General features: G+C 38.9%; 2 protein-coding genes across 2 annotated transcripts in view; both read right to left on the bottom strand.

Annotated features, from left to right (window-relative positions):
• The window catches only part of LOC311061237 (NACHT, LRR and PYD domains-containing protein 3-like), a gene marked incomplete at its 5' end in the record, with an annotated part of 94558 nt that extends 71101 nt beyond the window's left edge, over positions 1–23457 (bottom strand). The window contains 11 exons of the mRNA XM_084079791.1: positions 5013–5582; positions 11291–11331; positions 12426–12765; positions 13157–13164; positions 13458–13556; positions 16828–18643; positions 18805–19040; positions 21084–21197; positions 22404–22517; positions 23090–23203; positions 23345–23457. Coding sequence (XP_083935917.1) covers positions 5038–5582; positions 11291–11331; positions 12426–12765; positions 13157–13164; positions 13458–13556; positions 16828–18643; positions 18805–19040; positions 21084–21197; positions 22404–22517; positions 23090–23203; positions 23345–23457 — 3540 coding nt within the window. The 3' untranslated portion in view covers positions 5013–5037. The remainder of the gene's footprint in view (positions 1–5012; positions 5583–11290; positions 11332–12425; positions 12766–13156; positions 13165–13457; positions 13557–16827; positions 18644–18804; positions 19041–21083; positions 21198–22403; positions 22518–23089; positions 23204–23344) is intronic.
• The window catches only part of LOC311061927 (retinoic acid receptor beta-like), a gene marked incomplete at its 5' end in the record, with an annotated part of 273360 nt that overhangs the window by 49829 nt on the left and 197089 nt on the right, over positions 1–26442 (bottom strand). The window lies entirely within an intron of this gene.

The following is a 26442-nucleotide window of genomic DNA, read 5'->3' as shown; positions in this document are numbered from 1 at the left end:
CTATATTATATTATCATATACTATCTTACACTATTATATTTGCTACTATTGTTATTGTTACTACTTGTATCTCTTTCTGTCTCTCCTCTGTCTCTCTCCTCTCTCTCTCTCTCTCTCTCTCTCTCTCTCTCTCTCTCTCTCTCTCTCTCTCTCTCTCTTCTTTCCCCCGACACGGTCGAGGCAGAAGGCCCCTCCCACCCTAGAGCCTAGGGTCTGCCTGACGTTTCTTACAGTTAAGAGGGAGTTTTTTGTTGCCACTGTCGCAAAATGTCTTGTTCAGGATGGGACTGTCTGGTCTCTGCTCTACATGTAAAGTGTCTTGAGACAACTTGTTGTGATTTGACACTTTAATAAAATTGAATTGAATTGAATGTGGGGGTCCTTGACAACAACATGTTTGAGAACCACTGTGATTAAAGAGACATCTGTATATGAATGGATAGAGTGACTGTCTGGTGAGCAGAAGGTCACAGGTTCAAGTCCAGACTCCATGTCTGAGTGTGTTTAAGTAAGACACTAAACTCTACCCTGCTCCTCTGTGGACAGACATCAGCTGGGTAAAGCTGAAAGCTCCATTTCCCCACAAGATCAAACAGGTCTAATTAGAAGATGAATAAAGCTGCTATCAGGCAGAATGTCTCGTTTCTTAAAGCAACAAGTTAGTGAAAATAGCCGATCTACAAGCCCACAAGATTGTGGATTGGCTTTTCTCGCTGTTTTATTAAATGTGTTTTTAATAATTAAAAAAAATGGTTTTGGACACAATATGTTGTATATATATTAGTGAATGAAATGTATAATGTATTAAATAAAATAGGCATCATCAAATACCTCTTCAAAAATGAGAGTCTTTTATTGATATCCTGATACAGTGATAAAAAGCCACAAGGAGCTTTAGTTTTGGAGATTCGAGTATTTCTACACTGCGGTATTGATACTTTTACTTGAGTAAAAACAGTGAGTACTTCTTCCATCACTGTATTAAAGCACATAACTGCTGTGTATTTTAATGCAGTTCAAACGTGCAGATCCCCATAATGTCCAGCAGATGGCAGTGCAAGAACACAAGCAAGATGTATTAAGCAGAATATATTGTGAATAGGTCAATGGAGAGATTGATTGATTGTTTCAGATCTACAAGCTCGCAGCACGTCATTTAGTGCCGCGCTGCAAGCTTGTAGATCTGCTTTTTTTTAAATATATTTGAAGATGAAAATCGAAAATGTTTGGAGATTTTTTTTTGAAATATATATATATATATATATATATATATATATATATATATATATATATATATATATATATATATATATATATACATACATATATAATATAAACCCTCCTATTAAATATATATACATATATAATATAAACCCTCCTATTAAATATATACATATATAATATAAACCCTCCTATTAAATATATACATATATAATATAAACCCTCCTATTAGATATATACATATATAATATAAACCCTCCTATTAAATATATACATATATAATATAAACCCTCCTATTAAATATATACATATATAATATAAACCCTCCTATTAAATATATACATATATAATATAAACCCTCCTATTAAATACATACATATATAATATAAACCCTCCTATTAAATATATACATATATAATATAAACCCTCCTATTAAATATATACATATATAATATAAACCCTCCTATTAAATATATACATATATAATATAAACCCTCCTATTAAATACATACATATATAATATAAACCCTCCTATTAAATATATACATATATAATATAAACCCTCCTATTAAATATATACATATATAATATAAACCCTCCTATTAAATATATACATATATAATATAAACCCTCCTATTAAATATATACATATATAATATAAACCCTCCTAAACAAATACAGAACAAAAAGAAAGACAACAAAGCTCAGTGTTAATTTATCCATCTGTATCTCAGAGTTAAATGAACATCCAACATGTTACTGTAAACACTGTTTATGTAACATTTTATTATAAATTAAATAAATTAAAGCCTGGGAGTTTCTTAGCGTCTAAATCACAGTTTCTCAACATTGGGCCTGGGGACCACCAGGGGTCACAAATGGACCCTTTTTGTTGCTTTAGTCTTTGTTTTATAAAGCAGTGAGAGTTGGCTTTAGTTTTCTTTTTTCTAGGGTTATGACTTATTAATCACAAAGTAAAGCAGCCTACAAGTCTAACCTCTCTCTATAGTTTAATCCAGTGGTTTTCAACCTTTTTCATGACAAGGAGCCCTAAATTGATATACTCTGTCATTTTAAGATTTCTTTGGCTATTAAAAAACAGCAGATTTACAAGCTCATAGCGCGGCACCGGGTGCCGCGCTATGAGCTTGTAGATTACATTACATTACATTACAGTCATTTAGCAGACGCTTTTATCCAAAGCGACTTACAATAAGTGCAATCAACAAAGGTAGGGAACTAAAGCTACTAATCACCAGAGGTTATAAGTGCATTTTCTGCAATAACAAGCAACCAAGAGCATACCTAGCGCTAAGGTAAAAGTGCAATATATCAGCTACCTATTTCCTTAAACAGATGAGACAAAATAGCAAAATCAAATGAGCAGGAGCTAAAACAAATCATTGTATTGACTAAACAAGATCCAATAAACAATTCAACAATAAAACAAGCATTCGTACAATTAGTTAACAACAAGTAGGACAGGCAAAGAACAAGTATGTTTTCCAAATCCTTAAAGTTTGTTGCTGGTGGTGATCCAACTTTTCCATGTCAAGGACCCCCAAAATCATATGTATTTGGCCTTGGACCTTGCAAATAAAAGGTGTGAGAACCACTAGTACTAGTGACTCATAATGTGTCATATAGTGTGGTAGTAAATCAGTGTCATACATATTCTGAAGAAAACCTGGAGACTGACATTCAGTAATTGGTTCTTATGATCAAGATAAGAACAATAATGTTATGTAAAACAGAGAATCTAAACTTTACCACGGACACATTGATGAGCCCTGCTCCAACGTAGTTATTATACATGACCAATGAGCTGTGGCCATGTTGTCATGACAACACTATGAATATTAATACACAGGAACAACGACAGACTGTCAAGAATACATTTATTAAACTGTTCATACTTCTACACATGATCATACAATAACATGTGAAGAATGAGAATAATATCACATTCATATTCAATGAAAACACAATCATGGAATGAGTGAGGAAACAATGATGTCATAATGAATCAATGAATAAACAATGATTGATTTGAGTTGATAAACACATTTAGTAGATGTTTGAATCCAGAGTGATTGACAAAGTCCAAGATGAGAGTCAAACTATGAGTGAAATGTGCTGTCAAAATGAACACTGCTCACATCACTCGGGTGGCTCAGTGGTAAAGTCCCTGCCCACCACCACGGAGGTTGTGGGTTACAATCCACCGTGGTGCATCCGGCTTTGTCCAACGTCTATGTGAACACAACTGACCCGTGTTCAGGGGAGGAGGAGGATATATGTCACTGTATGTACTCCTATGGGCTGAGAGGAGGGGGGGGAATGTTGGGCGGGAGGAGTGGGACGCTAAGTCCTGCCGGTGGGGGCTCCTCACTGGCAGGTGAGCCAATAGGAGACAACACAGAGATGTGTGGGGGGAGGAGTTCATTGGCATAACCACTAAACTACTTTGAAACATGATTGGCTACTAAGTTAAAAACATGTCATAAAAATAATGAACACTGAACACTGCTCACAATGTGTCGCTTTGTGACGTAGATCTAGATATTAGAGGGGGGGGGGGAATTACAGAACCCTGGGGGACTCCAGTCAATAAAGTATAAGGGGTTAACTGGATAAGTATAAAGATTTATATACAATAAACTATATTGATACTGTGAGAATTACATGATCAAATATACAGTTTTCCTCAGTCTATTCTTGTGTAAAAATATCAAAAATCAAATATACATAAAATATGAGTTTGTATCATAAGAGACACAATATGACACTGATATTTACACCATCATCATCATCATCAGTGTTGATGGACAGTATTTATGATACATATTTATAAATGTATGGAGTGGAGGTTTGTTCACTTCTATCTAATCTAATCTAAGATCTAAAGCTCCCTGTGGTGATGACTCATTTTATACCATAGAGTTTGACATTAATATGGATTTGACCAGGGACCCCCATTTGAACACATTGGTGCCACGTACTCCCTTTTGAATTTGTGCCACGTACTCCCATTTGAACACATTTGTGCCAGGGACCCCCATTTGAACATATTTGTGCCAGGGACCCCCATTTGAACATATTTGTGCCACGGACCCCATAGAAGATTTCGGTTATAATGTTCTAAAATATATTATATTAAAAAGAAATCTTACTTTTTTAAAAAGTAGCAGATCTACAAGCTCACAACCCCTCGCGATGCGACACGTTGTGAGCTTGTAGATCTGCTACTTTCAAATAGCCAATATATACAGAGGTTAACGTGTTTAAACTGGTTTAGAGACAACTGGTTCTCAAAGTAGGGTCCAGGGGCCCCCGGGGGTCCTTGAGGGGATACCAGGGGGTCCTAAGCTAAATCATTAAATAAACAGCATCAAAATCAGTGTAACCACTTTAACCATCACTGCTGTTGGTCACAATGTGTCGTAATGTGACGCGTTGTGAGCTTGTAGATCTGCTATTTCAGGATTTTATAATTTGTAACATTTTTAACACAAATATTGTCTTAAGGGGGTCCGGGGTCAAAGGTCAAATACATTGGGGGTCGTTGACATGACAACGTTAGAGAAACACTGAATCTACAGGAGCTTTAATGTGTGACTGTCACTGTGCTGCTTATTACATCATCATGATGATGTCACCGTGATGTCATGATGAGTCACTCATGCCCAAATATGGAGTCCATGACGTCAGATTCAGCTCAAAGTGTCCTGGCAACAGTGGTAACCATGACAACCTGCACTCACTCAAACATGTTGAGTAACCATGGTGACCTGATGTCATCCTCACATAGAGACTCTATCTCTGCTCACACAGACACACTGAGGAGGAGGAGGACCAGAACCCAAACCCAGCATAGAGAGGTTCAGAGAATGTGTTCTGGAAGGTGTACAGGTGTGTCAGTGAGTCAGAGGATCCTTTATAAAAGGACAGAGTCCCAGCAGGCCAGTCCAGATACACTGATACTCTGTTAGAGCCAGAGGGACTGACAGGGATGACAGTCTCCTTACTATTGTGTGTGACAGTGTAACTGTTATCATGACTACCATCACTACAGTACAGTCTCCAGGACTTGTCATTGTATCCAAGCTTACAGTCATCACCACGTCCTTTCCTGCTGATCCCTCTGTAAGTCACTGCTATAGAAACCCCTTCACTCCACTCTACCTCCCAGTAACAGCGTCCAGTCAGACCCTCTGTACACAGAACCTGACCCCATACATCAAACCTGTCAGGATGTTCAGGATATGATTGATCCTGATCCACTGTCACCTTTCTGTTGTTCTCAGACAGAGAGAGGAATCTGCTTGCTGTGTTTGTGTCCAGTGTGAGAGGATGGAAATCTGATGAGAAAAACAACACAGTAAACATTAAATACATCATTCACTGACACACACACACACACACACACACACACACACACACACACACACACACACACACACACACACAGCGTGGCTGTCGGGTGGAAACCTTGTATGTCCAAAACTACCACTAAACATTTTAAAATAGTGTAAAAAGCAGATCTACAAGCTCACAACGTGTCAGAGATACAAGGTTTCTGCCTGACGACAACACAGTAAAATGTGAGTCAGAATGTCTTAAAGCCTCCAGGTGAGAAGTGACTTTCTGTGAGAAAATGTTTACATTAAGTTTATGTGAAATGACATCAATGTGGAAAAGTACTCACATGTTTTACTTAAGTAAAAGTATCAATACTGTAATGTAGAAATACTCTGTTACAAGTAAAAGTCCAGAATCAAAATGTACTTGTGGAAAAGTACAAAAGTATTGCTATTAAAAATGTAATCAAAGTACCAAAGGTAGAAAGTAGCCTACTTATTATGCAGAATGTCCCATTTCACAAGTTTTCAAATATAAATTGTATAAAAATCATTTGAAAATAGCAGATCTAAAAGCTCACAATGCGTCGCATCACGACACATTGTGAGCTGCTATTTTCAAAGGGCCAAAATGTTTTGTAATAATAATTAAAATCCTCCAAGTAACTAGTAACTAAAGTTTTCAAATAATTGTAGTGGAGTAAAAGTACAAAATGCATTTGAAAGTACTGAAAATTGGAAATACTCCAGTAAAGTAAAAAATACCTCAAAATGTTATTTAAGTACAGTACTTGAGTAAATGTACTTAGTTACTTTACACCTTTGAAAATACACACATCTGTTACATCAAAGGAACCTAAACTTTTGAGGCTGCGACCCCCCAAAATAATCATATTTGAACTGAGGACCCCCCAAAATAATCATTTGAACTGGGGACCCCCCAAAATAATCATATTTGAACTGGGGACCCCCCCACTCTAACAAGCACTTGTCAGGGTGGGGGGAGTTGTAGGAGTTGAGGAGTCATTTAGTTTGACTCGGTTCCACAGATAAATATTGTGAAAATATCCAATCTACAAGCTCACAACGCGTTGTGAGCTTGTAGATTGAATATTTATAGCCGATCTACTGCCTGTAGATCGGCTATTTTAACAATATTTGCCTCTTTCTTGCGTAATATTTGACAAATTGGTATTAAAAAGGTCTTAAAAGTCATTACATTGTAACATTATAAATGTGCAGATACCCTGTATACACTTATACAGTATGTTGGTTTGTTTACTGTTGAGAGAGAAAACAATGTTACACATTAAGATAATCATCAGGGACCCCCCCAACATAATTCGGTGACCCCCCTGGGGGTCCAGACCGCCAGTTTGTAAACCACTGTGTTACATAGAAAACATTCAGCATCTATAAGTTATCAACACCTCACACCATGGTGTGAACATAGACTGTAAAAAAGAATGGACAAAGCCACTCCCCTGCTTTCTACAGAACGAAAATGAAGCCGATAGTTCAGGAACATGCATTCCTCCATCGTTAATATATACAGTTGGCCACGCCGGAACTCAAACGCTATTGGTTGAGACCAGACACGTGACCAGCGAACCGGAAAACACCCCCAAAAATGCTATTAGTTGGGTAGCTTGTCAATCAAGAGCGGGGGCGGGGAATGAATGATATTGGTTGTGTAGGTTGTCAATCAAATCATCCCGCCCCTCCTGGAGCATAGCCTACTTTATCGTCAATTTTAGAATAAATGGGACCATAATTTAGCAAAACGCATATCATGATGATTGAAAGGAGACTTTAAACTAGCGACTGGAAGCATATAGAATTTATGACAATTTTTATTACGGTAAGAAAATCTAGTCTAAAGTTTGTCAAAAACCCATTCACTTGCGCTAAAATAAATTCTTTCTGACACTTCAGGTCGGCGCAGGGTAAAACAGCGCCACTCTGGCCATTCATAAGCTTCCGTGTTGGCCTCATCGTAAATATCCAAGCCTTGCCCCTTGGGTGTGAAGCGTTGATAAATTATAGATCGGTTATTTAGTTATTTTTGAAATATGGAGCAATTACAAACTGATTTACAAGCTCACAACTTTTCACAATGCGAGGCGTTGTGAGCTTGTAGATCTCCTATTTGTTATGTAAGAAGCTCACAACGCATCATGATGTGACGCATGGTGAGCTTGTAGATCGGCTATTTTATTTATTTCAAATATTGATAATATGCTGTTTAAAAAGGTAAAAGTCCATATAAAAGTTCATCACACGTTAAACAACATAGGTTATTGTGAGTTTATGTTTGACATACAGCTGATCTACAAACTCACAACCTGTCACAATGTAACTCATGAGTTTGTAGATCTGCTAGTTTTGAGTTAAAAAACAAACAAACAACAAGCTCACAACGTGTTGCAATGTGATCCTTGTGAGCTTGTAGATCAGCTATCTTTTTTAAATACATTACAGCTTGTAAATCGGCTATTGTTTGATATACTAGACCATACATATATACTGTCATATCTCTGACACGTGCCTCCCCAACGTGCATGCACATACACGGCCGCGGACCCGAGCGAACAGACAGACACACGGCTGCAGATGATCATGTTGCCATGTCCACTTATTATAAGCGACTTGGGCTGTTTGTTAGGGCTTGCTTTCATAGACCTGGTTGCTTGTTTCTCTCACGAAACCTGGCGACCCTGTAAAAATGCATTCATCCCATCGGGCATGTGCAGTAACGGCACAAACTGCGGTCTTAGAGTTAGACAGTGTTTCCATAAAAGGCTGATAAACAGCTTGAATTTTGGTAAAGTGAAAAACAGACTTCCTCACAGTGGGGATTTGTTAATGATGAATGACCATGTGCTTCAGCCACTGAGGAGGACCAAGCACTTCAGACAGACAGACAGACAGACATTCCTTAAATAATATGTAGGATTGAGGTCTGAGGAAGATCCACCTTTAAATCCAGCTTTAAACATCACATTCATGATGGTAATAAACCATTTAACTTATGGATCATAATTATTCCAGTGCAGAGTTCTGCTCTGCATCTGGCTTTTTAAATGACTTTGGATGAGCGTGATCTTCTACTTGTTGATGTTTGAAATAACTCACTACCTGTCACATTGCAACATGTTGTGAGCTTGTAGATCGGCTGTTTTTGAAATAATAGCCAATCTACCAACTCATAGCGCATCATAATGCGAGGCGTGGCGAGCTTGTAGATCTGCTATTTGTGCCTATTCTTGTAATATAGCCGATGTAAAGGCTCACAATGCAACATGATGTGAGCTTGTAGATCGGCTCACAACCTGTCAAAATACAACAAGTTTTGAGCTTGTAGATCAGCTATTTTTATTTATTTGTAATAGTCTATCTAAAAGCTCACCACACGTCATGATCAGGGTTTCCGTTAGCCGGTATTTACCGCCCATTGACCGATAAAATATTTAATTGGCCGTTAATTATAAAGATCAAAGACCACCGTGACTGATTGGGAAAATGCTGTTATTAGTCTGTCTGTCTGTCTGTCTGCAATGGATAAAGTGGTGAAAGTTGGTGACACACATACATTACAGGCAAGTTATGAACCTTCCTTGTACATCATTCATGATGACATAATGAACATTAACAAAACAAAAGCTGTAGGTTTTGCATATTAAGGTTGAATAAGATGTAGGGCCCAAAACATATATTAATGTGTTTATACTGTGTGACGTAGTCGCGCTAACGCCCACTTTATTCACTTATTTTTAGGAAAGCGACTCCTCTGCATGACAGAGTAGATATTATTTAGTTAACTATAAAAACAGAAACAGATTGTATCTGTGATAAAGTGGAAAGAAGCTCAGCGCTAACGTAACGAGGTGTAACTATCAGGTGGGTGAATGTATCTGCAAACACACATGTGATGTTAATTATAATATGGACGATTAATGTATTCTTTGGCCGGTAAAATATAATCCTGTCGGTCAAGATGGCCGGCCAAAACATTGCCTTGAGAAAACCCTGGTCATGATGCAACGTATTGTGAGTTTGTAGATTGGCTCTTTTTATGTTTGAAATACAGCTGATCTACAAGCTCACAACCTGTCTCAATGTGACTCGTTGTGAGTTTTTAGATCTGCAAGTTTTGTTTCAAATAAAGCTGAACTACAAGCTCACAACCTGTCTCAATGTGACACGTGAGCTTGTAGATCGGTTTTATTCTAAATATTGCAGATCTACAAGCACACAATGTGTCACAATGTGAGGCGTTGTGAGGAGTTGTGAGGCATTGGGTTTCATTCACTAAGCTCAGGTCCTCACATATTTTGTACTTATGTGCATATACGTGACTTCCCACGTTCAGTATTCATTCAACTTTTTTTTACCGTGAATTTGGGCGGACACTCAAACTCACGTCTGCTCAGGAACAGACTTATATGTCTCAAACCTTTCATATATGTTATTAGAATGCCTTATTCTTCATGAAAAATCTATGACAATAGTGCCAAACCTCAAATAATGTTTTTATGTGCCCAAAATGTGTCAACACATTAATAAAAACATATGTCAAAGATCTATTGCTTGGATGCATATGGTAGACATGATGCAAATTCAACCGATTTGTATTTCTTTTCAGTTGACACATTTAGAGCTGAATTATTAGGTCCCTCTGTGTGTTTTCCGTTTCTGTAAATGTGGTCACAGTTTCACATATTGGACTTTCATGGCAACATGTCGCGCTATTAATTTATAATATTGACCACATCACATCATGTTTTGTCTTATCATCTGATGAGGATACAGTATGGATGAAATCTAGCTGTGTCCATAATATCCATTCACCATTCTGACGTAGGACAGGATATGTTGTTAATCCTAAAGACAGGTTTATCCTCAGTAATCAATAAAGTGTGATCTGCTCCATAATCGGATCTCTGTTTCCTCAGTCAAATGCAAGCATTATTTAATAGAAAAGACTTCTATAATATCCTTTCCACGTTTTATTAGCCTATTATTTGGTGGTGGGGTTAAACATTGTAACTTTTTATTCTCATTATGAGAGCATTACTTTATTAACGTTCAGCTGATCCATCGTGTGATCGAGGGACTCACTTCCAGACAGAACAGATGTACAAGTTGATAATGTGGAGCGACTTGTGATTTTGCATATAGGTTTTTTTTCTTCAAGTGGGTTATTTCTGGTTGCCTTTTATGGTGTTAAATGGGGCGTGGAACAATACAAAGGATCTACACGGGATCACACTAGTGACTTTAGAACACAAATGAGATACACCTGTGATACACACAAATCACAGCTCTGAACCCTCCAGGATATACACGTTATTTATGACCAGTTTAGTGAATGAGACCCATTGTTTCTGTCAACCCACATGACCTTAGTTTTCTGTTTTTTTTTTAAATTCAAAATAAATAAAAAGATTCATGTTGCTATATACATATACATATAAACAACATCTAAAATGACACAGATCCTTTCCCGGTTTTAAAGGTATAACAATGTATAGGCTTTCCAGGTCTTAATGGGTTAAGGACCGGGCCAAGAGCAGAGAAACCTCCTGAATTCCCTGGAAGCTCTACTGAAGAGTTTTCAGGACAGTATCTGGGAAGGGGCCAACCCAGTATAAAACAGTGTATAAAATGTTAATGTGTGATATTGACACAGACAGACAGATACTCACATTTTCTAGGATTAAGCCAATCTTCTCCTCCATGTTTCACTCTGTAGGAAATAGAACAACAATGCATCAATGTCTAACTGTCTAACACAACGTCTCCACTACCTGACACTACAGTGTTTCTCCTATCATTATCTTGGCCCTACAGCCCATCCAGACATACTCACTGCTGCCCAGTTTGGATCTCATCACCTCCTCACACTCCACCTTAACCCCTAGCACTCCTCTCTCCTTTATCCCTTCTTAATGCAAGTTTACTATGCAGATATATCTTGTTCTTAATGCAAGTTTACTATGCAGATATATCTTGTTCTTAATGCAAGTTTACTATGCAGATATATCTTGTTCTTAATGCAAGTTTACTATGCAGATATATCTTGTTCTTAATGCAAGTTTACTATGCAGATATATCTTGTTCTTAATGCAAGTTTACTATGCAGATATATCTTGTTCTTAATGCAAGTTTACTATGCAGATATATCTTGTTCTTAATGCAAGTTTCCTATGCAGATATATATTGTTCTTAATGCAAGTTTACTATGCAGATATATCTTGTTCTTAATGCAAATTTACTATGCAGATATATCTTGGATATGTCTTGTTATTTCTCAACCACAAATGTACGGAATGTTATTTAGATATCATGTTGTTTAGACATCTGAACATATCCTGATAGATGCTGTGTTGACTCTGGACTTGATAAAACACAGTGGACCAACACCAGATGACATGATGACACCAAACATCATCACTGACAGTGAAAACTTCACACTGGAGTCAACACAGCATCTACCAGGAGATTTTAGAGGACTATGCAGAGTGCATAAATTAACATACTTTTCAGATGGTCCACATTTCTGTATAATATATCCTTTTTTTTATGCGCAATGAATCTAGAATATATGAAAGTTCCACTTTTTGAATTATATTACGGAAGAAAATTAACTTTTGAAAATGATCTGTATATATATAACCTTATCTGTTTGTTGGTTAAAGTATTAACTAAATATACTGCCATTGCCATATAGATTATATTTGTGACTTTGTGTCAGAGTGAATACACCGTTAAGAGACACATGAGGGACACACTGTACATTCACTGTACTATCCAACATGGACACAGTCCAAGTCTACTCACATGCAGTTCTCCAGAACTGAATCATTCACCATGTTGAGGCTCAGGTCCAACTCTCTTAGGGAGGGATGAGAGTTTACAGCTGAGGACAGAACTTCACAGCATCTCTCTGACAAGCAGCACTGAGCCAGTCTGAATGAAGAATGAAACACCAGATAAAAAAAATAATAATAAATGGAACACGATTTATATACATTATTCCTGGATTGAGAACGTGGACCTGGCCGTGATGGACTGTCAGGGTTTTGGCCTAGTGACCCAAGAGGTGGAAAGGAAAAAAAGACAGAAAGAAAACAAATACAACAAGAATACAATAAAACAAGAAAGAAAATAAACACAGATTCTTAAGATAAAGTTCAGCTCACTTGTCCCACTATAGTTAATGCATTTGGAGATTTTAATACAAGGCTGTTACTACCATCAAACACTCATTGCAAGATAATTTGAAAATTGCTACATATGAACAAGGCTATCCTAATGTTTCTCACAAATGTAATTTTAAATTTTTGAGGATGTTCCTGCTCTCTGTGTCTCATAGGTCTTTGTCAGTTATTTGATCCTTTTTAAACTTTAGAGACAAAATAATATATCAATGAGTTTATCAACCTCAAATGTTTTCTCCATCACAATGGTGAGTATTAGGAATTCAGATCAGAAGATCAGAAGAGTTCAGAAAGATGTTTCACAGGAAGGAGAAAGAGACCACATGCTCATAAGGAGGAAATCGAGATCACCTTTGTACCTGCAAAACTTTTAAAGTGTGGTCATCTAGTGAAATCTCTATTCCTGAAATGAACGCTTACACCCATTAATATAAATAATCAAAACTAGAAGATGATGATGATCTGACAAAATACATCCAACAACGATAGTGTAATTTTGTATCTCAGCATGGCAGGACATGAGGTAGGCTTGAGTTCCCATGATATCATTCTTATTAATACATTGTCACCACAACATTCATATTATATTCACATAATACAGTACATAATACAACAGAAGTGATCAAAAATAAATCTGGTAAATGTATCTTACCTTAGAATCTTCAGTCTACAGTGCAAACTCTTCAGTCCAGCTAAGAGCAGATCTAGTAGTCCTGAGTCCTGCAGGTTGTTTTGGCTGAGGTCCAATTCTCTCAAATGAGAAGGATTAGAGCTGAGAGCTGAAGCCACAACTTCAACCTCTGTCTGTCTGAGGTTACAGTCAACAAGTCTGTAAATACAGATTAAATAAGAGACTATCAAAACTAATTACACCTAGTTCACTGTCATGGAAGTTAACTAAGAGATCTCAACAACAGATGAAATGTTAATGTAATGTAAGTAATCTGAGTAACCAAGCTCACTGTTTAAAAAGCCATCCTCTGTACACCCCTTCACTAATGGTATGGTCCATTTCTCATATGGTATGGTCTGTTTTCATGGTAGAATAACTCATAAAGACGACACATATGAATAGTTTGAGGACTTGAGTTCTCCTGTTGTTCTGTGTGTATTAAGGTTAGGGTCGTCTGTCGGCGATTGGATGAGTCCAATTAATGTTGGTTACCTTCATGTTACATGTGTGCACTTCACCTACAGTATGATGAGTATACTAATATAGTTTTGTCTTCCATTAAAGGAATATTTCACGCCCAAAAAATACTTTTCCCCCATCAATTAAACTTTGAATTCATGGAGATTGATTTTTTTTTGTATTTGTGACATTCCTGAACCTAAATCCAATATCCAGCTACTTCAATTAAAATGCCCACGCCGTGGTGTACGTCCCGGGTTGGTCAGCACACAAGGTCTCCACTTGCCTCCAAACTTGCCACAGACTATTGATCAGTGCTCTGGCTAATTCCTAGGCTTCTTTCCCCACCTTCAATGTACTTACATATTGTACAGTTAATATAAAACTACATTATTTTTATTCAGGCACATTTAAGCCACCTTTTGTTTTGGCCGCTAGGCCCACCCTACTGCACATGTGTGACATAGGCTCAGTGTCCCCAGGGCCGCATTAAGACCCCTCAGGGCCGTGGAACACCACAAAATCAAAGGCCCCCCCAGTCGTGTAATTTCACGCGCACATCCTGGGCGCGTGCGCGAAGTTTTTCGGGTCTAATTCGGGTCTAATTCGGTCTTTTCCGGGTCTAATTCGGGTCTAATTCGGTCTATTTCGGTTCTATTTAACTGTATTTAACTGAGTGTGGAACGGTCAACACCACTAGACGTCACAGAAAGACTGAACAGAGGAAGAGAGCAATGTTCAACCAGCAGTTGAAGGTGTGAAATGAATAGTGAGAATGAGCAAATACATGTTATATTTACTGCCAACAATGTGTAACAGCTTTACAAACAAGCTGGCAGAGGCCAGCATTAAAAAAAATATATATATATATATATATATATATATATATATATATATATATATATATATATATATATTAGGGCCGGGACTTTATCGCGTTAATTTCGATCAATTAATTACAAAAAAATTATCGCGTTAAAAAAATTAACGCATTTTAATCGCGCCTATTTTTTCACCGCGGAACGTTTCTCACTGGACGAGTTTCACACGGACCTATTATCCAGCGCACCAGGTTGGTGCGCTGGTATTATCGGTCCGCCTGAGAAGCTGTCTGAGAAGTGAGAACGACGTGGTTCTCACAACAACAGAGCAGCCACTGAATGAAGACGTGCCGCATAGCCTGCTTGATAATGTTGGCTGGGCAAATCAGAATCTGTAATGGATGCCGCCGCCCCCCACGCGCGCGTTTGTCCCGTTTGGGGGGGGGGGGGGGGGGGGGCTTGCACGATGCGGTGCGGGTCACATGCGCGCGATTTTTTTTAAATAATTAATTAAACGACTATAAAACAACTAACAACAACACACTCTACCAGCCTCCAATGGTGGAAAATAGCAGATCTACAAGCTCACAATGCCTTGTGCTTGTAGATCTGCTATTTTCACATGGTTACTGTATGTTTTATAATATTAATCGAAATCTACAAAGTAACTTGTAACTTAAGTTTTAAAATAAGTAAAATATTTGCCTCTGAGATATAGTGGAGTTACTGGAGTAGAAGTAAAAGTATTAAAAAATTGGAAATAGGCGTATTCGAGAGTCAAGTGCAAATACCTCAAAATTGTACTTAAGTACAGTTCTTGAGTACATGTACTTAAAGACGTTTACCAAAATCCATTTGAAAACATTTTTTTTCATTGATCTCAGGTCAAATATTGATGTGCGATTAAAATGCGATTAATTTAGATTAATTAATTACAAAGCCTCTAATTAATTAGATTAATTTTTTTAATCGAGTCCCAGCCCTAATATATATATATATATATATATATATATATATATATATATATATATATATATATATATATATATATATATATATATATATATATATATATAATGGTTTTGGGTTTTATTCCCTTTTAACAGAGTAAAGAAGCTCAACAGGTGGACTGAGGCAGTTGCATTAAAATGCTTGAATCTGGAGCTTGGACAAACATATGTTGTTTATAAGTTGTCCATGGATATTCAGCTGTACTACAGCATTGGTAATGGCAATTTCATTCAGCCTTCAGGTCCAACACTTTGGAACCAAAACATCTTATCTTTACAAATATTGCCAGGAAATGTTTCCACATTCCACAGGTTCACCTTCATGCAAAGCATTGTAGGCTTGTAGATCTTTTCTTTTTGACAAGTGACACCTTTGAACTTATTATCTGTAATTAACTTAGTATTACAGAGTGCTTTCACCACTGTGAAGCTGGTTTAAAGTTTGGTATTTCAGTTGTCTTTTATGGTGTTAAAAGGGACATGGAACAATGCAGATGATGAACACACATTTGATTTGGTGGAATTCATCATCTGATACACCTGAGTCACACACAAATCAAGGCTTTACACAGCCTTTCATGAATCAGACGTAGCTCTTTATTTACAAACAAACCTACAATAAAGAATATAGCAGAAATGTTAAGAGTTGTGTGAATGAGGCCCATTGAAAATAACAATTATCTTGTCCTTTTTATTTAAGTTCCACTACTGAGAGGATGGCAATGTCAGTGGGTTCAAACCACTGGTCTGGTGGGGGTAACCAGCAGGGCTTTTAGACTCTTAGTTTTGTTTTTACCCTGCTTTATTGTGGACTGGCCTTTATTTGGACGCACACGCACGCACGCGCACACACACACACACACACACACACACACACACACACACACACACACACACACACACACACACACACACACACACACACACACACACACACACACACACACACACACACACACACACACACACACACACTTGTCACTACTTTTATGTCAACCTTTATTTCTAATTATAGTGTTAACTGTAATGTCAGATTGACTCTAGGATGTTTCTATTCACTTGACAACTAACCGAGCCTTTCTGCAGTTCCTCACAGCTGGGATCAGTCTCCATCGCCCCCCCTCTGATGTGTTGTATTTGTCCAGGTCCAACTCTTCCAGAACCTCCTCTGACGTCTGCAGCATGACGGCCAGAGCTGAACACTGGGTCTCAGACAGTTTCTCTGTTCTGTTCTCTGACTTCAGGTACAGTTGGATCTCTTGATGTACTGAGTGGTCATTCATCTCCATCAAACAGTGGAAGATGTTGATACATCTGTCAGGAGAGGCATCGTTTCTCAACTCCTTCAGGTTCTTGATAGATTTCTGGATGCTCTCTGGAATGTTCTCTGTCTGACCCAGTAGGCCTCCTAACAGACTCTGGTTGGACTCCAGAGAGAGGCCATGAAGGAAGCGGACAAAGAGGTCCAAGTGGCCATTTTTACTCTCCAGGGCTTTAGTGGTGGCTTTGTTCAGGAAGTCATCCAGGGAATGAACTCTAGTACCAAGAAATGTGACCACCACATGCATCGCAACAAAGTTCCACCGACACTTTGTGAAACAATGGAACAGGTAGACTGCAGCCAGAAACTCCTGGATGCTCAGATGAACAAAGCTGTAGACCGTTTTCTGGAACAGCACACTCTCTCTTTTGAAGATCTTTGTGCACACTCCTGAGTACAGCGAGGCGTCTTTGACATCAAGACCAAACTCTTCCAGGTCTTCTTGGTAGAACATGATGCTACCTCTCTTTAGGTGTTCTAATGCCAGTCTTCCCAGCTTCAGTAGAACATCCCAGTCAGTCTTCGTGAGGTGCTGTTGATTCCCCTTTTCTTTTTCTTTCTGTTTCACATCATGAGTCTCATACTTCTGCTTCTTTCTCTTTGTCTGAACCAACAGGAAGTGGCAGCACATCTCAGTCAGGGTCTTGGGCAGCTGTCCTATCGTGTGTGTCCTCACCATGTCCAGCAGAATGGTAGCAATGATCCAACAGAAGAGTGGGATGTGACACATGATGTGGAGGCTCCTTGATGTCCTCAAGTGTGAGAGGATTCTGTCGGCCAACTTCTCTTCACTGAATGTGTTCCTAAAATACTTCTCCTTCTGGGGGTCTGTGAACCCTCGCACTTCTGTCACCATGTCAACACATGCAGGAGGGATCTGATTGGCTGCTGCAGGTCTGGTGGTTATCCAGAGGAGGGCTGAGGGGAGCAGATTCTCCTTGATGAGGTTTGTCAACAGTACGTCCACTGATGATGTCACTGTGACATCAGAAACAATGTCATTGTTTTGGAACAATGGAAACCTGCTTTCATCTAGACCATCAAAGATGAAGCCAACTTTCCAGACAGCGAGCTGCTCTGCTGTGACCTTCTTTAATGTTGGGTGGAAATCATGGATCAGTGTGAGAAGACTATACTGCTCATCTCTGACCAAGTTCAGCTCCCGGAATGAAAAGGGAACCAGGAGATTTATATCTTGATTTTCCAAACCCTTTGCCCAGTCCAGAGTGAACTTACGCACAGAAAATGTTTTTCCAATGCCAGCGATGCCCTTGGTCAGAACTCTTCTGATGGGTGTCTTTCTGCCAGGGAGGGGTTTAAAGATGTCACAGCAGTTGATTGGTGTGTCATGGAAGGTCTTCATGTTGGAAGCTGTCTCAAGCTGTATCACCTCATGTTGGCTATTAACCCCTTCACTCTCTCCCTCTGTGATGTAGAGCTCTGTGTAGGTGCTGGTGAGGGAGGTTCCAGACTCTTCTGTCATGTGGTCTCTCACATCATCAAGACTGTTCAAACTGATCTTATAATCATTCAAATCAACCAGCAGACTGATATCTGAAATGAGAAAATATATATATGTTTTAAACACTCAGCACACAATTGTTGTTTTTGTCCAGAGTTGATCATTGTTATTCATTATTTACACTTAGACATTGACACATACAATAATTACAACATTTAGTCCGACTGTTCGTGCAAATTCTGTCCAGTCTTACTTTGTCCAGGTGAGGTTTGATTGGGTGTCTTCAGTCCAGGTGTGGTTCTGGATCTCGTTCCACACTGGGGACAGCCATAGTGTCCTGTTGGAGCAGACTGGTCCCAGTATGAGGTGATGCACTGTCTGCAGAACCAGTGTCCACAGCTGGTAGAGACTGGATCTGTCAGAACCTCCTCACACACTGAACACCTGGACGCCTGCTCTGTCACAACACAACCACTCCTCTTCCTCTCTCTGTGGAGATGAAGACAATGTATTACTATTTAATAGTCTTTAATATCTACATATAATATAATATGACATTTAACAGGATAAATATTCATGTATGTATGTATACTGTATGTATGTATGTATGTTATGTATGTATGTATGTATGTATGTATGTATGTATGTATACTGTATGTATGTATGTATGTATGTATGTATGTATGTATGTATGTATGTATGTATGTATGTATGTATGTACAGTATGTATGCATGCCTGACATGAGGATATGTTCACACTGCATTGTGTTAATATACAATAATAGTCTCTACTCTGTCATGGAATTATATAGTATTCATAAACCTCCCTGTAAGATATAAATGATGCACCGTGTCTACTCTTTACATTTTAAACCATTTAGACCTGAGGCCGAAGAAACGCCTTCTAAATCCTGACCTAAGTTTTATGAAAAACTAAACAAATATTTAATAAACAACCCAAAAAGGGGTTCCCGGGTTGAAAGGTATAGTTACGTACAGCTGTTTCTGGCCTAAGTGGGTTAAGAGGAATCAAGCTTTTGTTCATTTGCTGGTCACTTTAAACTCTAACTAGTTGTAATAGTATCCTAGTTGTTGCTTTAATAAACAACAACTACTGTTGGTGTGGGGGGGGGGGTCTCCTGTATCATCTTGACTTGACACCTAAGCAGCTGTATTGTCAACAAGTTGGAGACATGAGAGTGATTTCTGACAGACAGGAGAGACTGTGACAGACACCTCAACAAGATGACATAAAATCATGAATATTATAATATAATGAATGATTCTGACAAATATGAGTCACACAACATTTTAAAAGGACAAAGGTGACAGGGTAATGTCTTTTACTGGCTGCTGCTTATTGTGTGTGTGTGTGTGTGTGTGTGTGTGTGTGTGTGTGTGTGTGTGTGTGTGTGTGTGTGTGTGTGTGTGTGTGTGTGTGTGCGCGCGCGCGCGCGCGCGTGCGTGCGTGCGTAATTATCCGGGCCTTCCAGTAATGGAGGTCTGCGTATAATTATTCCATATTATGTGTGTGTATTTCCTGCATTAGTTAAAATTGTATTTGTAAGTTTAAATCTGAAATATGACCAATTGTAAGGGCCACAAGCGTTGACCTATGGACTAGATCCAAAGAAGAGGAGATGCATGAGAGAAACAGAAGAGTGTTAATTGATTAGGTCAGATAGAGGAGCTGAAGAACAATGGTCACTATCACAGCACAAAGCTAGGGTACTGTGTCGTCACTCTAAAGACAAAAGACCAGTGAAATGATTAACGAGCGGAAGATTAGAGGGTCTTGCAAAAGATGATTAGGTCACTCACTGTAACCTGGAAGGTTCTAGAACCTAAATACCTTGTGGGAAATGTATGTTACTCCTCCCTGGAGGAGGCGGCTTCCTTGGGGGAACCACTGAAACAGTATAAAGCTCTGGGTTTTATCAAAGCAAGTCAGATTGGACATTTGGCTTGGACGCGGATAAGACTGCAGTAAGTGCAAAAGCTTGTATTACACGATGTAACTATTATGTAATGATGATTGTATTTCTGATGTGTTTATACTTGATGCATAGGTTCATTTCAGTAATGTCATTTATTGTTGTGTTGCTTGTGTTTCCTTTCCTAGGTTTTATTACTTGACTAAACCTGTTTAGGCTAAACCTGATTATACCTGAACCTGATTAGGCTAAATCTAGTAGAACGTGAGCCTACTAGTTAAACTGACTTAGGGGTCTTGTATTGGTACTGACTGACTTTCCATAATAGTGGTACTTAAGTACTAGACTGAAGTGTATTGTATGTTCGTATAGTAATGTTAGTCTAATAAAAACCATGAAAGACACAGGTTTGAGTAATATCTACTTTGTGTGTGTGTGTGTGTGTGTGTGTGTGTGTGTGTGTGTGTGTGTGTGTGTGTGTGTGTGTGTGTGTGTGTGTGTGTGTGTGTGTGTGTGTGTGTGTGTGTGTGTGTGTGTGTGTGTGTGTGTCGAGTTGCAAAAATCAAAAGATGATATTCACAGAGATCAGTGATCTTACTCTGTGTTTGAAGCTCCAGGTTCATTACTGAAGTTCATAGGGAAATCCATTGACCAGTCACTCTTCATAGACACACAGCTGGGTGTTGGAGACTCTGGTCTGTGGTGAAGACTTCTGGAATCATACAAATGTTTCTACAATTATCATTTGAATTAAATAGACCGTTTGTTGCACACATATCCATAGTAATAATTGACAGTGTGGCTTTAGAACAGGGTTTTCTGTACAGTCTGTCCCCTCAAAAGTAGACCAATCACAGCTCATGATGCTACATGCATGACATCACAAAACAGGACCACCTCAGACTATGAAAGACTTAAATACCGGGTGAACTTAAAGTGAAACTCATGAAGAGCATGATAGTTTGATCATTGTTGATAATCTATGCCATTTATTCATGTATTTCCCTCTGTAAATCTTAGTTACACCAACATTGGTCTTTTATAGCAATTGCTATTTCCATTTAGCCTAGAATTACTATGGCTATGGTAGGTACATAGAGTTTGCACTTTTTGTACTTCATTCCCAAAGGGAAATTAAGGCGTGTTAATGCATAAATCAGCAGCTCTCATCATCAGAAAGACAAAGAAAAAGATACATCAATAAAAACCTTTGGAATAAAAATATCTAAAATAGGCATCTAAGAATAGTCAACCTACAATATTCAAAGACAGCCCAAACATTATTGAGAACAAGTCTAGTGGATTGATTTTAACATCCTCATCCTAATCATCCTGATCAAGACAGCCAGAGGAGGAGTTGTACTGGTTATTATTTCTGCCTGCTTATTGCAGCAAGCGGAAAAGGTCTCCTATAGCGCTCCTTATCACAATGTAGGTGTAACAGTCTGTTGCTAAAGGATCTTCTCTATCTTACCTCAGTGTCATGTTGTTTCTACTCAGTTTAAGATCTCTCACAAACAAAACCTCTATTATCAATGACTTCATAACTGAAAATGAACTACCGGTAGATTGTAGTTTAATGTTCAATGAGACTTGGCTGAACCAGAGTGATAACAAGGAGCTAATTGAGGCATCAAATCATTCACTGAATGACCTGTGTGGTTCAGATAAATGTAGTTCTATTGTATCTTCTTGGTTTGACACCAGTTCAAATCCTAGCTGCTGTATTGTCAACAAGCTGGAGACATGAGAGTAATCATCTATTAGAACATGTATTCTAAAGACATACAACTTGTCATTGTCAACTTGTTTGTAAAAAAACAGGAAAACAGTAGAACTATTTTACATTTTAAATGAGTTCATGTAGAAACATTTTTATTCATTTCCACTTGTAGTTCACAGAGATCAGTGATCTTACTTTGTGTTTGAAGGTCCAGGTTCATTTCTGAAGTTCAAAGGGGAATCCATTGACCAGTCACTCTTCATAGACACACAGCTGGGTGTTGGAGACTCTGGTCTGTGGTGAAGACTTCTGAAATCACAGAAATGTTTGATTTGTGTGAGCCATTGAGAGACAGACAGTCAGTCTACAAGGAGACATATGAAGTGAATGAGAGACAGACAGTCTGCTAGGAGACAGATGACGTGATTTCCCACGCACACAAATCATGATGATATATAAGAGACAGACATATATACACAGCTGAGTCTTGTAGATATGTGGCAACATTGTCTATAACGTGTCTTCTCAGACATATCACAACCGCTCGTCACTACTGCAAGTTTAGCCGTCTGCGCGGCTCAGTTTGTAGTTTACATCTATACATCTATAGTCAGCTACTGCTTCTACATGAGATCATGAGATATTAAATGACATAAGGTGCTGCATTCGAGCAAGCCAGAGCATCTTAATGAAATTCTGCACTGTATTAAAATGTCATAGTGTGTGCATGTTGAAGACAATCTCATAAGATAATCTAATAAGATTAATGATGCTGAATGATGCTACCAGAATTAAAAATGGTTTCAGATTTTTTTTTTAAATCCTGTAGTGTGAGTGAAGCTTTATAGTGTTGTGTATATTGTGTAGGAGGATTCACATACTCTGTGTGTGGAGGTCCAGGTTCATTACTGAAGTTAAGAGGTTCATCTTTAGACCAGTCACTCTTCATAGACACACAGCTGGGTGTTGGAGACTCTGGTCTGAGGTAAGGACTTCTGGAATCATATAAATGTTTCTATAATTATCATGTTAACGAAGAAGTCAATTTGTTAAATATTTGTTATTGTTAAGTCCCAGGGGTTTGACTAAAAGTACAGTGGTAGTGTTGTGTATATTGTATAGGAGGATAGACATACTTTGTGTCTGTAGGTCCAGGTTCATCACTCTTCATAGACACAGATGGAGGCTCTGGTCTGTGGATGAGCTGTTTGTCAGTTCCCTCCTCCTCTCTCTCCTCACAATGACTCATCTTTGGTCTTTATTAAACCTGTCAAGAATACAGTCAAAATAGACCAGAAAACATTAAAGATGTGCTGCATATACACAGTGGGCATGAACAAACACAGGTAGACACACAGTCACGTGCAGAGACTGTGCACTATGCTTTACTCTCCTACTGTTCCTACACCATGCCTACTGCTAACACACACACACACACACACACACACACACACACACACACACACACACACACACACACACACACACACACACACACACACACACACACACACACACACACACACACACACACACACACACACACACACACACACACACACACACACACACACACACACACACCCCAGCAGAATGAGTAACAGTTTAAAAACTTGAGCCCTATTTCATTTTCCGGCTTTTTTTAAATAGCAGATCCACAAGCTCACAACGCATCATATATTGTGACTCGTTGTGAGCTTGTAGATCTTCTATTTTTGAATAATGTTGACTGTCTTCTCTTATGGGGGCCACTGGCACAATGTTTTATGATTATAAATACAGATCAGTTTAAGGCTCCTTGACATGAAGATGTTTCACTGATCTATCTAACTCACATGGACTTCTGTTCTGTTCTTCTAAAGATGTTGCTGACCAGTGTCAGTTGTGATTGGCCAGTAGTCAAGTAGCCCTGTGGAAGAGCCTTGTATTGCGATACCGGTCGCTCCAATGAACTGCAGAGGCCAATGAGGTATCTAGGTTTCTATATCTATGTTTGGAACTACAGCCCATAGGAGATCAAAGCGTGTTGGAACTATTTCTCTCTATGGGTCTGATGCAAACACACACAGGGAACACTCCTCTCCACAGGCACGCACGCACGCACGCACGCACGCACGCACACACACACACACAATAAGCAGCAGCCAGTAAAAGACAATAGAGTTCAAGCATGATCTTTCTATCAGTGTCTATATTCCAGACAGAACTAAACAGTGATCTGAAGACATGCTTCCTATATTAACAGTACAGGTTGTGTTTATAATACTTTATCATTCAGATTCAGACACACATTTACATATTAAATACCAAGTGGTTCTAGTATAATGTATAAAACACTTCAACAACATTAACCCCTTCACCCCTCTATTCTTAGTAAAACACACCTGGCTCTGTACTTGGACAGACATGGATGGATGGAACTATAGACAGACACTCAGACAGACAGACAGACAGACAGACAGACCAAGGGGAGAGAGAGAGGCACTCAAAGTCTGTGTCATATCTTATCGTTCATTCTTATCACATTATTTTTACAAGGCTGCGCGCACGCACACACTCACACACACACACACACACACACACACACACACACACACCTTTTACTAACACTGTGCAGGTAAATGTTTCACCACATTGTGTGACTGGAAGCTGTAAACAGGTTCAACTGTTAGTAGTAAGATATGACACCATGTTAACTTGTTCTCACCTCACTTCACCTCTCCCCACACACACACACACACACACACACACACACACACACACACACACACACACACACACACACACACACACACACACACACACACACACATACACACACACACACACACACACACAGTCAACAGTGGTCTACAAGTGGGCGGGCCTTCAGATCAGGAAGCGGGCCGCGCTTTACCCAATCAAATGTAGTGGGCGGGATTTACATCTGTGCGCTCGCTTCCCACTGGCAACAAATACAAACTCATTTAACAATAGCGTCCTCTGAGCCGACAAAACCACGTAAAGTTAGTAACATTTTAACTTGTTCTTCCATTATAGAAACAACTGGGCTTATAACCAAAACCATCCATGTTACGTAGGATAAATGTTGTTAGTGGGAATGAAAACATTGAGGCAGAAACTAAACGCTGGTTTCCAGTATTAGTCTGTCTATTTAATCACTCCTTCCAGAGTCAAATGCAAAGGTAAAAACAGCAGAGGGCGCTGTTTTTCCCTTTTCTTTGACAATGAGTTCCCAGACAACTAGTATTGTAACAAATTACTTTATCAATTCAACAACATGTGTTACAATGACTGAGATTAAAATAGTCTTCAGAGGATTATAATGTTTATTATCATCCAGTGATCTACTGTCACTCTAACCTCAGTACAGCAAGAGACATGACCCGCCCTATTCTGCCTCTGATTGGTTTAGGTTTAGACAAGAGGAGAGATGATTGGTTAAGGTATAGGGTCAGACATCATGGTAAGCCAATCTGAGGCAGAGCTGGGCGGGGCTTGCCTCTGTCTCCCTGATGCAAACACACAGGAACACTCCTCTCTGCTCGCACACAGGTGTGCGAGCAGACGCACTAATGCGCGCACGCGCACGCACACACACACACACACACACACACACACACACACACACACACACACACACACACACACACACACACACACACACACACACACACACACACACACACAGACACACACACCAGAACTAAACAGTGATCTGAAGACATGTTTCCTATATCAACAGTACAGGTTGTGTTTATAATACTTTTACTCATTCAGATTCAGACAAACTTTTACATATTAAATACCAAGTGGTTCTAGTATAATGTATAAAACACTTCAACAACATTAACCCCTTAACCCCTCTATTCTTAGTAAAACACACCTGGCTCTGTACTTGGACAGCTTTTTTCCCTCTACACCAAATCTGAGAATAGGGTGTGTGGGGTTCAAGTGGTTAACATTCTTAACACCAGACTAGAGAGATTATTGCTACAGTGTATTGTTTAAAATCTCTTACCCTGCAATAATCTTTATGCTTTGATCTGACGAGGCAAAACAAAATGGAGTCCAGACGGTTTAGTTGACTGTGAATCAGACATGAAAAATTACAACCTTATCTGACAGGGCAGGTACTTTGACCTGCAATCAACAGCACAGTGCAGGCAGGCAGGCAGGCAGGCAGACAGACAGACAGACAGACAGACAGGCAGGCAGACAGACAGACAGACAC

Source organism: Gymnoscopelus microlampas (genome assembly GCF_963454915.1).
Source record: "Gymnoscopelus microlampas genome assembly, chromosome: 15".
Taxonomy (NCBI): Eukaryota; Metazoa; Chordata; class Actinopteri; order Myctophiformes; family Myctophidae; genus Gymnoscopelus; species Gymnoscopelus microlampas.
This window is presented reverse-complemented; position numbering and strand designations above follow the sequence as displayed.